The sequence below is a fragment of the Sus scrofa genome, chromosome 7 (assembly GCF_054392235.1).
Source record: "Sus scrofa isolate SSC_HxYL_T2T_F1_AM1 chromosome 7, Sscrofa_HxYL_maternal_Yorkshire_Landrace_v2.0, whole genome shotgun sequence".
NCBI lineage: Eukaryota > Metazoa > Chordata > Mammalia > Artiodactyla > Suidae > Sus > Sus scrofa.
This window is the reverse complement of record NC_139389.1, coordinates 16,469,999-16,484,435: the sequence shown is the minus strand read 5'-3', so window position 1 is coordinate 16,484,435 and position 14,437 is coordinate 16,469,999. Positions and strand designations below refer to the sequence as shown.

The following is a 14,437-nucleotide window of genomic DNA, read 5'->3' as shown; positions in this document are numbered from 1 at the left end:
GGCCAACAAAATGGGTTTATTAATATGTCCTGAAGTGCCCACCTCCCTGTGTCTCAAGGCCCTAACCTGAGCTTGGTTTTAGTGTGACATATACAAATATAACAATAAGGGAAGTCAATCAATTAGACATCTATCCAATTGTTCCTGATATTTAGCAACATCCCTAAAATTACTTTTTAAGCACTTTTTCGTCTCTGCCAAAGATGGGGGGATAGAGTTAAGTGCACAAATGGCTTTGGACAATCTGGTGCAGAGAACTGCTTTAAGCACGGCATAAACATGCCAAAGCAATAACTTGTTTCTTTATCTGCATGTGCCATGAAAATCTGGCTATCATAGAGTGCCGGATCCATTAAAAACTGAATTTGCAATTTCCAGACAGCAGATAGCTCAAAGCGCAACAGGGCCAGCAGGCAATAATCCAAATTCACATCTCCCTCTAGAAGAAGAACTCTAAGCACTCTGTTGTTACATTATGTTATTCAAAGCACAGGGGATAATGAAGGTTTGACAATACTCTAGCTGCTGCAGGATTGAGTGAAACAGTCATTATTCTTCAAATGTAAAGAGCTGCATAACGTAATGTATCTTACATCACTAGACAAATTTAATTAATGGAGGAATGCAAATCAATACATGATGTCCGAAATGAAACCGTCCCTTTTGCTTAAGGTGTGAAGTATGTATTTACAAAACGATGTCACAGAGACTACTAGTTTCTGAGGGAAGAAAGGACAGTGTTCAACCTAAGACTTTTTCTTTCCCGAGACTTTTGAAATAGATTAGGCATCTGTCCAAGTGAAGTTGCAGAAAATATAATTTACATTTTTTTATTATATATTTCACGGCACAACAGTAGATATGAATTTCCGGAAGTGTCTGTATTAATGGCAGTTCTTAAGGTAGTCTTAGGGCGTGTGGATAAGAGAGATGACGGATCATTTTTTTGGTGTGTATTTAATACTGCAGGTAAAAATGCTTTGTACTGATCTACTAACAAGTATTCACTCAAGTTGTGCCTATAGTAACCTTTAGGATAAAAATATAATAATTCTCAAAGACTTGAATATTTTTGTAGTATCTAATTACATAAGTAAATAATTTGGGGGAACACTGATTCTACCTCTCTCTCCCTTTCTTTTTTTTCTTTTTCTTTTTAGGGCTACACCAGCGTCATACGGAAGTTCCCAGGCGAGGGGTTGAATCGGAGCTACAACGTGGTATCGGAGCTGCATCTTCAACCTATACCTCAGCTCACGGCAACCCTGGATCCCTGACCCACTGAGCGAGGCCAGGGATTAAACCCACATCCTCAGGGATACAGTCGGATTTGTTTCCACTGCACCACAATGGGAACTCCCTACATCTCTTGTCTTTTAGGCTCACACACATATTCTGTCCTTTACCCAATAACCAATACCTGTTCACTCTTTCACTATTTCTCTTTTATTAAACGACTTTCAATAGTTACTACATACTCCGTTTATCCAACCTTCTTAAGAAACATCTGTTCCTAGGAGAGTTTTCAAGATAAATAAACGTTATTCTTAAGATATCAATGTTTGTAAAGATGGGTTATACACATCTCCACTATTTTTAAACAAAACATCTGCTTCTTGATATAATTTAGGTCCAATTATTTTACCCTGGGGCTACGAAACTGTATGGGGATATCTGGGGATTTGAGTCCAAATTAAGTGGTCTTGGGCAGCTGCACTTTAGTGTCCCTCTGTTAATGACTTATAACTTTTATGGCCTTGTCTTTGCCTTCATTTTGTGTGCTGCCACTTCTTAATGGGGCTCCGACGTCTTGAAGCAATAACCACCCTCTTTTTAACTGCTGCTAGGGTTGACTGTGGCTTGAGAAACTAGGCATCTATGTTTGTTGGCATTATTAAAAACAAAAGCGTGGATTGTTGGTGGATGGGGGAGCTGCGGAAGTAATGAGGTGGGGAAAGAGAAGGAGATGATTTTGACAGTCTGGGCCTGGGCTGGCTTCCTTTCAGGTTCTGGGCTGTTTTTGATGGCTGAGATGGCTACACAAAAGACGTGGGGTTGAGTGATTTTCTGTCCATTCATATGCTAAATTCTCGAGTGTATTCACACAGAGCTGTTTTTTTGGACACGTATGAGTTTCTTTACAGTTCAACTGATACATGTCCGTGTGTGTAGAAAAATCATTAAAATAACATTAGTCACCAAAAGACAAAGAAAGTTTACTTCCCCAACACAGGCGCTACATAATGTTTGTACTCATGTGTGTCCACTGATTTATGTAGAAAACGTAGCACATTTTACAAGGGTAGAAAATTATTAAAACAGTAGTCACTAAAAGAAAATGAGGAGCCCACTTCACAAAATACAAAAACTGTACTGGTGACAACCTGTTAAAGACTCACTTTTAATGGTTGAGACTATTAATATAGAAATTATTATTATTCATGGAAATTAATAACTATATTTAGGAACTTATTCAACTTTGCAGATGTTAAAAAAAAAAAAAAAACTACAGACCTAAACAGTACTGTGTACCTTTCATTTTTTATCTTTTTTTTTTTTTTTGCCTTTTCTAGGGCCGCTCCCGCGGCATATGGAGGTTCCCAGGCGAGGGGTCAAATCAGAGCTGTAGCCACCGGCCTACGCCAGAGACACAGCAGCGCGGGATTTGAGCTGCCTCTGTGACCTACACCACAGCTCACAGCAACTCGGGATCCTTAACCCACTGAGCAAGGCCAGGGATCGAACCCTCAACCTCATGGTTCCTAGTCGGATTCGTTAACCACTGCGCCACGACGGGAACTCCATGTACCTTTCATATTTTATAGTAGTTTTTTACATTAGCTGATTATAAACATCTGTGTTTAGCTAATAAACCTAGATTTCCTCCAAACACATAATTCTGATAAAAATCTCACAAGAAAGAAAAGAAGGAAGGAAATAAGAAAGAGAGAGACATCTTTTATATGCATGGCAGTATTTTCTTTAGGCCAAAGACAGAAAGTGTTTGCATAGCTTCAATAAAGGCATTCTAATTAGAGCCTATACTACTTAGCCATGACTTATCCAAAGGAAACATTCCACTCCAGGTTGGCTTTCTGTGACCTGGAAGAACTTTGACCCTTGTAACCTTCCCTGTAGTTAGTACAATGTGTTTTCAGAAATTATAAGCTATGTGTATTATGGGTTTACTAAAACAACAGAGGAAAGAATATAATGTACAAAATACAATCAGATCACCTGCTGCTTTGGGTTCCCTTTACCAATGTTCCCTTTTATTGGGCTAGATAAATGGAAATTAGGTTTGGTCAAGCCTTTCTGTGTAAGTTTATATTATAAGAACTCCCCAAAACATTTTTTTTTTTAATGGACATGGAACTAGAGATAGCAATCCAAAATGAAATTCTTCCAGTCTCCAGCAAAATTGGTCTTAGGGTATAAAGAAGTATAAATCAGGTATTTTCTTTAAGACTCATTTTGCTCTAAGCTTTATTTGCTTTTTGCAACAGCACTTAGGAGAAAACCAACTGACCATTCACAACCTAAACAATGGCTTCAGAGTGTGATTAAGCAACGCACCTGGCTTCACTCAAACAACAGGTTTGTTTAACCTGGTGACTTTCCTGTGTCTGGGGTCAGGCAGGAGCAGTCTGGGCAAGGGGAGGAAAGAAGAGCAAATAGAACCGACTCACTGAGAACAAAACGGTGGTACTAACTGCCCTTTGTAATTACAACTGTTTTAACAGTTTCTTGCAGGCAAGGCTGTCATTTAAGTGACCCACTATAATTTGGGATGAAGATCCAAGAAATTATGCCAACTTTAGAACAGGAGTTGCATTTCTGGTTTACTCAGCATAATGAACCCACCAAAGTGCTGAGTATTCCTCCTTTGGTACACATTTACGTCAAGGGAAAAAGGAACAATTAAAAAAAATCTAGCTAGACTCCCAGGAGCAGACCATACTTTGTTTTACTTCTTGCATCATGTTTATTATGGAAAATTTCAATTATACAGGAAAAATGTACAGAATAGAAGGATGAACCCCCACAAACCAATAATTCATTTTCAATAATCATCAACATACGGCCAATCTTGTTTCACCGTACCACATCCACACCCCTCCTTTAATTCTTTTTTACAGTAAATCCCAGACAGCCTATATATTTTATTTTATAGAAGTTTCATTTACGATATATGCATATATTGAACCTGAAGATCACTCCAGAAACCTCACTGAGCATGAGATGTTTAAAGCAACCTTAACCGCATCTTACAAAACGTTTTACACAAAAATCTATCTGCCAAGAAAATGAATTTGTTTGAATACAATTGGGTAATTGAGATGACAAAGGAACTCAAATCACAACCCTCTATTACTTTATTTATGGGGGAGAAAAGGAACATTCCAATACGGAAAAAATAGTGCACGTTACTCAATCTTGTGATTCTAGTCTTTTGGAGACGGATCGACAAGACACAAGGTGAAATGTGACAGGGTTTGACTTGCCTGGATGGAGCCTAGAAAAATGGAAGGAGTCTATGAAGGGGCAAGAGCTGCCTAGAAGGAAGCTTTTCCCTTTTCCTTTACTACACATGGAGAATAAATGCCAACAGGCTAAACCTTGGGAGCTTCAAAAATCACTCATCAAGCAGTCCGGCTACTTACAGTAATTTATTACTGATCTTAAAGCGAAGATCAAAAGGAACTCCATCCAGCATTTATATTCCATTCCTCATTGCCTGATGACTAATTTGTAGAGGAATGAAGTCTTCACAAGGGAAGCCAAAATAATCTGAGGTGACTTTGATACAATGCCACAAAGGATATGAAGAGGAAGCTGGTAAAAGCTGTAAATGGCTACGTTCCATTAAGAGTTCTAATAAAAGAATAATGGAATTTCCCTTAACTGTGAATTTTAAAATGTTAAGAAGTGGGCAAAATTTAGACAAGTCAGGCCAAACCTTTGATTTGTCACAGCCTCTTGTTGTTGCTAAATGTTAACTTTCGCCACTGTTGCATTTATGTTAATTAAGTGGCATTATCTAAAAAAATACAACTTTCCCATCAGAAATCTGGCCAATCTCCTTCCTTTGGCTGCTGTATTACTTATCAGCCTGCACCTTCCGTCTGCATTGTCAGATACTACTGGCTCACTCAGTCTCTTTCAAACAAACTGCCATATTCTGCAAAGTGACTGATTGAACATGAAAAATGTAACTTGAAATGATAAAATTTTTAGTCTCGTATAGCACCATGGTCACATGGAACATAAACATTTCTTTTGACAAATTTTTGGTACTTAAATCAACTGGTCACTATAGAAACACAAGAAGCTTTTCAAATTCTTTCAACTTCTATGAACAACTGGCACCATTTTTTCCTCCTGAATCCAGACATCTCTGTATACTCAAATGAGGAAAGTAGCTTTCACACTACTTATTTTGGCTAGTTAAAAAATCCCCACCACATGTCTCCCTGTAAATTCATAGATAAAGATTTAAGTTTATATTAGCATTTCAACTGTGCAAATGTTTTGTTTGCTTTGAAATCACCTCGAATTAACAGACTTACTGGAATCTTCCATGATATAGAAGTTTTTGCACAAGTCTCAGAATGCTTGTAATATATTTCCTCACGAAGATGTGGTGGTGAGCATTTTCTTAAAAATGTTATTTTCTTTTTGAGCGAACTTGTCTTTTACGAATATATGGTGAAATACTTATAAAAGTGACAAGATGTATGAGAATTCTTCAAATGCAGGGAGTGGAAAGTGTGGGGTATACATGAAACAAGCCTGCCCATGGGTCCACGAGGCTAGGGGGATACGGATGCAGGGGTCATTACACTACTTGGTCTTCTGTGGAGCAAAACTCTTGGGAGTGAATATTTCAGGTGTAATTCCAGGCACTGCTTTTCGGTAGGGTTTTAATTTTGAAACATAACTTTCTATCCAGAGCAATGGAGAGCCAAGAGGTGGCAGATAATACTTCAACTGTCTTTACCAACTCAAAAGCCAAGTTCATCAATGACACTGTTTGCAAAGGAAAAAAAAAAAAAAACCCAACCAAAAACTACCCATCAAAAAACAGCCCCAGATTTGTGTTTTCACAGTCTCTGAGATTTCAGTGATATGTAACTCCATTTTAATGTGAATAAAATAGAAGGATTTTTGTTCAGAAATACAAATTTTCTTTTCTTTATAAGAGATAGAGTTCAAAAATTAAAATTGAAATACAAATGTAATTAGTAAGTGTACTTCGAGATCACTATGTATTGGTGAAAACTGTGCTGTATGTTCAGAAGAACTTCTATTACCCCCTGACATTAATAATATGTTTCTCTTACCTTATGATCATATGGATTGTAGGAATGAAAGACCCGAGAAAGATCTTTTGTTCTTTGCTTTTTCTGTGAAAGAAAACACAAACATTGAGTTGACAAGTGGCAAAAATATACACGGGTATATATCTTCATGAATATGTATGTATGTATGTATCTATCTATCTATTTTATGCAGTTCCTTACCCAAAGTTCTGAAATCCCCAAATTTCTGAAATCTGCACTTTTTTTCTGCAGATTTAAAAAATTTTAAAATATAAGGGTAATTTTTGCACAAACATCTCTGCCACATGGAAAGTGTGTATTTTTTTGAAAAGATGAAGTAGGGAAGTCTGGGTGAAGGGTCAAATAGGGTGCTTGCTTATTACCTTGACAGAAGCTGCCAAGCTGCACCCTTCTCCCCAGCAGTACCAACAGGCCCTCTCACCAAGAATGAATGAGAGAAGGGATCGTAGCTCACGTTGGAAATTCTTAATTTCTCTTTTCCACTGAAAGGTTAGATCATCTCTGAATTTAGAGAGGAGACAGGACATTTTAAAAGCAGATGTCAAACACTCTCCCACTTGCTGATCATGGAACTTATTTCTGGTATGTATTTTTGGCGCATCATTGAGTTAGCCCACTACCATGTCTTAAAATTCTGTCATCAGCATGGTCTGTTTGTCTTTAATTCTGCCCTCCTCTTGCTTCTGGGTCCACTCTGATGTTGTTAATCCTTGCTTGGCATCTGTGTTCCCCGGCAAAGGATTTCCCTACTTCAAACTCCAATCTCCTCATGAGGACACCTGTCCTACCCGCCCCCCCCAATGCCAGACACCTAAGCAGACCCCCAGCAGAGATTCTACATGACCTTCGGCAACTACTGGGCCAAGGAGTCAAATCTGGTCTTACTTAGGACCTTGTATTAGAGTCACTGGTATACACTCTACAGTTTTCCCATGGACAAATCCCATGGGAAAACTGAACTGTCAGAACTGTCTTTGGAGCTGTAATTCCAGTTGGCAAATCATGTGGCCTGTTTCCACATCCTGATGCCCACTGAAGTCAGCCCTCCCTGCAGCTCAGCCAAACCTCCTCCCACCTCTGTCCTCCTCTGAGCTGCACTTCTGACCACCTGGCTCGAATGTCGTTTAACACACCTTTTCTCTGGAGAGCAGAGATACATCTCTAACTGCTTGGAAACAGCCCTGTGGTTCTGTGAGCCCTGGAAGCTGTTCTCAACAGGTCACCTGCCCATCAAAGTTTTCATTAGCTTATAATTTTCTCTTTCCTTTCCATACACCCACTTAGTTGCTTTAACAGTTCTTGGCTTATACTTCAATCAGAAGAAAAATGACGGATATTAACACTTCCTTTGGTAGGAGACAATATAAAACACTGGGGAACTTTTTTCATAAAGGAAATTATGCTGGAGAAGATAAAATAGGCGGTATATCGTATTCAACTTCGGAGGTGTCCCGAGAACTGATCTCTCTCAGAAATAGTTGAGCCACCAGCTTGAGCTGGCAGGTGGATAAGGGATATTCACAGGTTTTTTTGTGTGGCCTTTTTATGTGGGTTTTGTTTTTATGTCTTTATTTTGATAGCTAAAACCTAAATATGCCTTCTATGATTTTGGAAACAAACATAACACTATTCAGATTAAGTTCCCAAAGAAGGCAGTGAGGGAAGAAGCCCTTTTATTTTCTGACAGCAAATTTATTATATACAACTACAGTAAAGTCTTGGCTTTGAACATTGAAGGTTATATGTTATTCATCCAGTTAACTGAAAACCAGTGCTATTTTCCTATGAGATCAAAGTCATACGGCCCAGTGAGGTATCTTCTAGGATCCAGAACAGAGGCTGACAAATGATGGCCCCTGGGCCAATGCAGCCTATTGCCTGTTGTTACAAATAAAATTTTATTGAAACACAGCCAGATTCATTTGCTTATGTTTTACCGCTAGTTGCTTTCACACTACAACTGCAGAAATTGGGTGGTTACAACAGAGACCTCCTAGCCCAGAAATCCTAAAGTATTTGGTATCTGATCCTTTACAGACAACGTTAGCCATCTCTGATCTAGAATCTCTGTCTTTGATCATGCCTACTTCTGGCAGGAGTCCCCTGATCCCTAAGCCAAATGAACAACCAACTGTCCAGCAAAATTCCTTGCTCCTTCTACTCTATTTATGAAGACAGTTGAAGAATCAATTGTAATTGACATCCTGACACCTATCAGGCAAAATAACAATTAGCTGTCTTGTGTTCAGGATTTTACCTTCTGAGCATCTTCTATCCATACAGAGAATGTTACAAGTTAGTTTCTAGAGCATACTGAAATAGACAGAGGGCTTTCGAAGCCTTCTGTACTCACATTATACCTGCTGATGACAGAAACTCTGAGATCATTTACTAAGTTTTAGCACCAAAGCCACATAGAAGGTTTCATGCACGAGTAACTAAAGCATGGTCATTATTGCTGGTGAGCCAGTTTCTTACACGCAGACCATGTGAACAATACTGTGGTACAAACTTGTTTAGCCTTGCTATCAGCAGTTTTAACTGAAACTAAAAGCTGAGCCAAAAATGGAATAATTAGGTTTTTTCCTATTGCATCATAGTGTGTCTAAATTACCTCCCACTTTTTAGCCTGTTAAAACAAACATCTCAGTCATGCAACCACCTGTTAATTCTCCAAGTGTTTAAAAAGTAAACATGTTAAACAAGTTGTGTGATGAACTTGGAACGAGGGTGGCCAAAGTACAATGAGCACAGCAAACATCTCCCCCTGAACTGTAGGAAGTGCCTTCAAGTCAACTTTGTCGTTACTTCCAAGGTCCAGGCCACAGAGATGAGAGGATGTTAAAAAGGAATTACATGCTGAGTCCTGCAGTCTCTGTGGGTTGCAGTTGGGTTTAAAAGATAAGGCACTGGGAGTTCCTGTCATGGCTCAGTGGTTAACAAATCTGACTAGGAACCATGAGGTTGAGGGTTCGATCCCTGGCCTCGCTCGGTGGGCTAAGGATCCGGTGTTGCTGTGAGCTGTGGTGTAGGTTGCAGACGTGGCTCGGATCCCACGTTGCTGTGGCTCTGGCGTAGGCCGGTGGCTACAGCTCCAATTAGACCCCTAGCCTGGGAACCTCCATATGCCACAGGAGCAGCCCAAGAAATTGCAAAAAGACAAAAAAAAAAAAAAAAAAAAAAAAAAAAAAAAAAAAGAAGAAGAAGATAAGGCACTATGCAAATGTGGTAAAACTTCTGGATTTCTAATAAGGTGGACATCTGTAGATCTCCATCCTACAGGCATTTCCTAAACTGTTTTTGAATTTCACTCTGCAAGGACAGAGAACACCAATGATCCCTTTTATTTCTGTGTTTAAACTCCCTTTCAGAGAAAATGAAATGAAATGAAAGGCCTCAAGGGAGGATTTTTAACAGTTCAGGTTTCCAGACAATGTAATCATTTCAATTTTTATCAAAGCTGAGCTCCCAGGTGAATGACCCTCCACATGTGACGAGAAACCTGTGTATTCTGAATGTGAGGTTATACAATCGAGTTTTAACAATATCCATCTATTTAACTTCTGGTTCCTCAAACAAATTCAATGCTTTTGGTGCCCATTCTCTACTTGTAGATTAAAGTTTACTCAAGTAAAATAGAGTGATTATAAGGCAAAACTATAATACTGCTATAAATATCATATCTACATATGGATTCTCAAAGATGATAAAACCCATAAGCTTTCAAGAGTTTGATGTGCTTAAGGTATATTGTAATAAAATATAAATGTTTCAGTAAGCCCTATCATACTTTGTAGTAAGAAGCCAAAAGAGCAGGTGTGGATTTCAATGTACTGACTTTTGGTTTCTGCTTCTCTATGTAAGGAGCTTGGAAGTTGCCACTTTGTCCTAATAAGTAACAAGTTGAAAAGACCAAAAACAGCAACTCTCCTTAGAGAGGAGAGGACACAGTGAAACTGCTGCCCTCCCTCCCAAACTGGAGAGACCAAGAAGCAAATATAGGGAATACAATATATAATATATATATATATATATATATATATATAATATATTGTCTGGAATAGGCTTCTCAGAGCAGAGAGAATCACTGTGGGAACAAGTGCTGGGGTAGGAAAACCTGAACTGTAACTATGAGATTGCTGGGGCTTGGTGCTGACAACTCTGAGTTAAAGACTCCAAAGGGATATAGTCATAGCTGCGGGCCCCCTCTCCCACCCCAAAGCATTGTGAAATTTACCACCAGGAACTCAATGAGGTTCCCATAGTAAATATCAGAGAAAAATCCCCTTAGGCTGAGCAGGAGGAGGGGGGAAAAGGTACCATTTTGAAATATACCCAGGAACTCTGTTCTGAAAGTCTGCCCTCAGGAGAAACTAGCTAGTCAGAGCCTAACCTGTGGGGTGTCATCAGAGCCTAACTGACCTGGGGAGAAGAACACTCAACTCCAGCCCACCTAGACATTCCATTCCACCTTAGAGGAAGGAATAAAACTGAGAAATATTGTTAAGTTCAAGTCTGGAGGCTTAGGCTACCTAGAAGACTGAGATCTAATTATAGGAATATAGACTATTTCCCTTCCTCCAACACCTTGACACTCACAAAGGGCAGGTCCTTTGAACCAGTACATCGTGTCTGGTTATCAAGAAAAATCACAAGGTATATCAAAGGCAAAAAATATACACAATTTGAAGAGACGGGGCAAACGTCACAACCAGACACGGCAATTATCAAACAATTATGATTAACACACTGATAGATAAAGCAGACAACATGTAAGAATAAATAGACAACCTAAGCTGAGAGAACTCTTAAGTTCTTTCTTAGGATGAAATGCTAGAGATCAAAAACAATGTAACAGCAATGAAGGATGGCTTTATGGGCTTATTAATAGACTAGACACAGCTGAGGGAAAAGTTTATGAGCTAGAGGATACATCGATAGAATCCTCAAAAACTGCAAAGCAAACTGAATGAAATGAGAGCAGAATATCCAAAGACTGTGAGATAACTATAAAAGGTATAACAAGGAGAAGATAGAAAGGCAAAGAAGAAATATTTGAAACAATAAGGACTGCGAATTTCCCAAAAATGGGGTCAGATACTAAACCACAGATCCAGGAAGCTCAGAGAACACCGAGTAGGACACAAGTCAAGAAAACTACACCCTGGCACTTCATTTTCGAATTAGAGTAAATCAAAGATAAAGAAAAAAATCCTGGAGTTCCCGTCGTGGTGCAGTGGTTAACGAATTCGACTAGGAACCATGAGGTTGCGGGTTCGGTCCCTGCCCTTGCTCAGTGGGTTAACGATCCGGTATTGCCGTGAGCTGTGGTGTAGGTTGCAGACGCGGCTCGGATCCTGTGTTGCTGTGGCTCTGGCGTAGGCCGGTGGCTACAGCTCCAATTGGACCCCTAGCCTGGGAACCTCCATATGCTGCGAGAGTGGCCCAAGAAATAGCAAAAAGACAAAAAAAAAAAAAAAAAAAATCCTGAAAGGAGCCAGAAGGGGGAAAACACCTTACCTATAGAGGAACAAAGGTAAGGATTACATCCAAATTCTCCTTCTTCTTCCATGTAGTCAGGAAGAGAGTGGAGTAAAATATTTGAAGTGCTGAGAGAGGAAAAAAAAAACATCTACCAACCTAGAAATCTGTATCTGCAAAATTACCCTTCAAAAATGAAGGAGAAAGAAGACTTTTTTCAGACAAAGAAAAATTGAGGGAATTTGTTTCCAGCAGACCTACCTTGCAAGAAATGTTAAAAGAAGTTCTCCAGAGAGAGAAAAAAATAATATAGGCCAGAAATTTGAATCTACATTAAAAAAGGGAAGAGCATGGAAGGAATAAATGAAAGAAAAAATTTTCTTTTTCTTAATATTTGATCTCATAGTAACAGTTTGTTCAGAATGATAAAGCAACAATGTATTTGATTATGTATGCCTAGGTATAGGTGAAATGAATGGCAACAATGATACAAGGGATGAGAGGAAGGAATTTGGATTACTTTGTTATAACAAGGTATTCATACCCCCTGGGAAGTAGTAGTATTTCAGGTAGTGGGAAATACTACTGGGAAAGTGGGTTTTTTATTTATTTTTAGGGCCATACCTCCAGCAAATGAAAGTTCCCAGGCTAATGGTCCAATTGGAGCTGCAGCTGCAGGCATATACCACAGCCACAGCAATGTGGGATCTGAGCCACTTGTGCAACCTATGCTGCAGCTTGTGGTAATGACAGATCCTTAACCTACTGAGCAAGGCCAGAGATCAAACCTGCATCCTCACAGATATGATGCTGGGTTCTTAACCAGCTGAGCTACAAAGGGAACTCCAAAAGTAGATTTTTTTAAAACTTGGATTAGTTATAAATGAATGTTGCCAACTCTAGGCAACCACTAAAATACATTTTTTTTTTAAAACAAGTATAACTGATATGCTAAGAAAGGAGAGTTTCAACACATTTATTTTTTCCTGCTCCCTTTCTGGCAGAAAGCCTATGAAGTGGTTAACCGATTAACTGGCAAGAGCAGCAGCAAAGAGTGGGAGGGGAAGGGGCCAACTGGACAATCAGGTTCTGAATAGCTGACTGTGTCGAGCAAGGGCAATGGAGACAAGAAGGCAATGATACCTTCCTGGGCACTAGGAGACGTAGGCTCTAAATATACCCCCCAGAGCCTGGTGTCAAAATTCCAAGCAATGAAGGCTGAGGACCAAGGACTGGTCAGTAACTACAAGACAGGGAAGGGACATGCATTCCCTGGGAAACCATATCCTGAGGCAAAAGGGCAGAAAGAGCCAAGAGTTGCAAGACAATAACAGAGGACAGGAAGTCAAAAGGCTTGCTGGTGAAAAACTGGGAAGTAGGGATCACAGGGAGAACAAGGACTTAGCAAAAAGCAGCAAGAGACAGTGAAGTCAAGAAGGAGAAATGAAATAGCCAGGAACCCTCAGAGGTAAGCGAAGGCCTTCACTACCAAGGATGGGGTCTGATGCTAAGCTTGGCATCTCCTATTATGCTTCCTGCAGGGGTAGGTTCCCCTAGTCAGTGTCTGGACAATGCTGGGCCCATTAAACTCAATCTAAAATGGGACAGCATTTGGTTGAAAAGGGACTACAGTATAGTGTACGGGGGAGGTCAGTTTTTGATAAAAGCAGAAAAAAAAGGACTGAGTCTATAGATAGATGATGCCATTTATAAACTGCGAGAAAGTAGGTCGAGCACAGGCACGCGGAGGCAGAGAAAGGAGGGAGCTTTGTTGAATCAAAGACATGGCGACATGGTTAGAGCACATGATGGAAGAAATGTGTCAAATGATAAAATCTGTGTCTCAGAAAGTGTTTCCTAATGGGGACTGGGAGAAGACTAGAGGCCGAAGACCATGAGGGGAGGGTGCAGTGGTTAAGAAAAAATGCCACCATCCCAAATGACTCAGGGGCAAGGAGAGCAGGTATAGTGGGTGCAAAGAGTGGCTAAGAGGCAGGGTGGGCGGCTCTTGGTTAGAGGGAAGTATGAGACAGGGCAGAGCAGAGGGGGACTTCCAGATTTCTGACTCAGACAGCTGAGCAGAGATAGGGGTCCTACACTGAGGTAAGGGGTAGAGGAGGAGAAGGGATGTCAGCTTTGAATATAGTGAGTTTGAAGTGGCTGGCTGAGTGACGATGTCTGGAGAGCGGAGAGTTAATGAGAAGGACGTCAGATGTAAGGAGACAGTGCTGGAGTTCCTGTTGTGGCTCAGCAGTAATGAATCCAACTAATATCCATGAGGATGCAGGTTCAATCCCTGGCCTCGCTCAGTGGGTTAAGGATCCAGTGATGCCATGAGCTGCAGTGTAGGTTGCAGACATGGCTCAGATCCCATATTGCTGTGGCTGTGGCATAGGCTAGAGGGTACAGTTCTGATTTGACTCCTAGCCTGGGAACTTCCATGTGCCCCACCTGCGGTCCTAAAGATATTAAAACAAATTTTTTTAATACAAAAAAAAAAAAATGAGACAGTGCTAAGAAGAGGGATGTGGTGCATGGATCTGGGAGCCATGAGCCTCCTGGTGTAATTTGAAACAGGATAGAGGATGTGATCTCATAGGGAGTATAAGGAG

General features: G+C 40.1%; 1 protein-coding gene across 47 annotated transcripts in view; it reads right to left on the bottom strand.

Moving 5' to 3' along the window:
• CDKAL1 (CDK5 regulatory subunit associated protein 1 like 1) overlaps positions 1-14,437 on the bottom strand; it is a 951,913-nt gene that overhangs the window by 408,963 nt on the left and 528,513 nt on the right. For all 47 annotated transcript variants that reach the window (XR_014809698.1, XR_014809711.1, XR_014809714.1 and 44 more), the window contains one exon: positions 6,345-6,407. Coding sequence is in view for 31 of the 47 variants with exons in the window: in XM_005665623.4 (XP_005665680.2) it covers positions 6,345-6,407 (63 nt within the window). In the remaining 16 variants the exon portion in view is untranslated. The remainder of the gene's footprint in view (positions 1-6,344; positions 6,408-14,437) is intronic.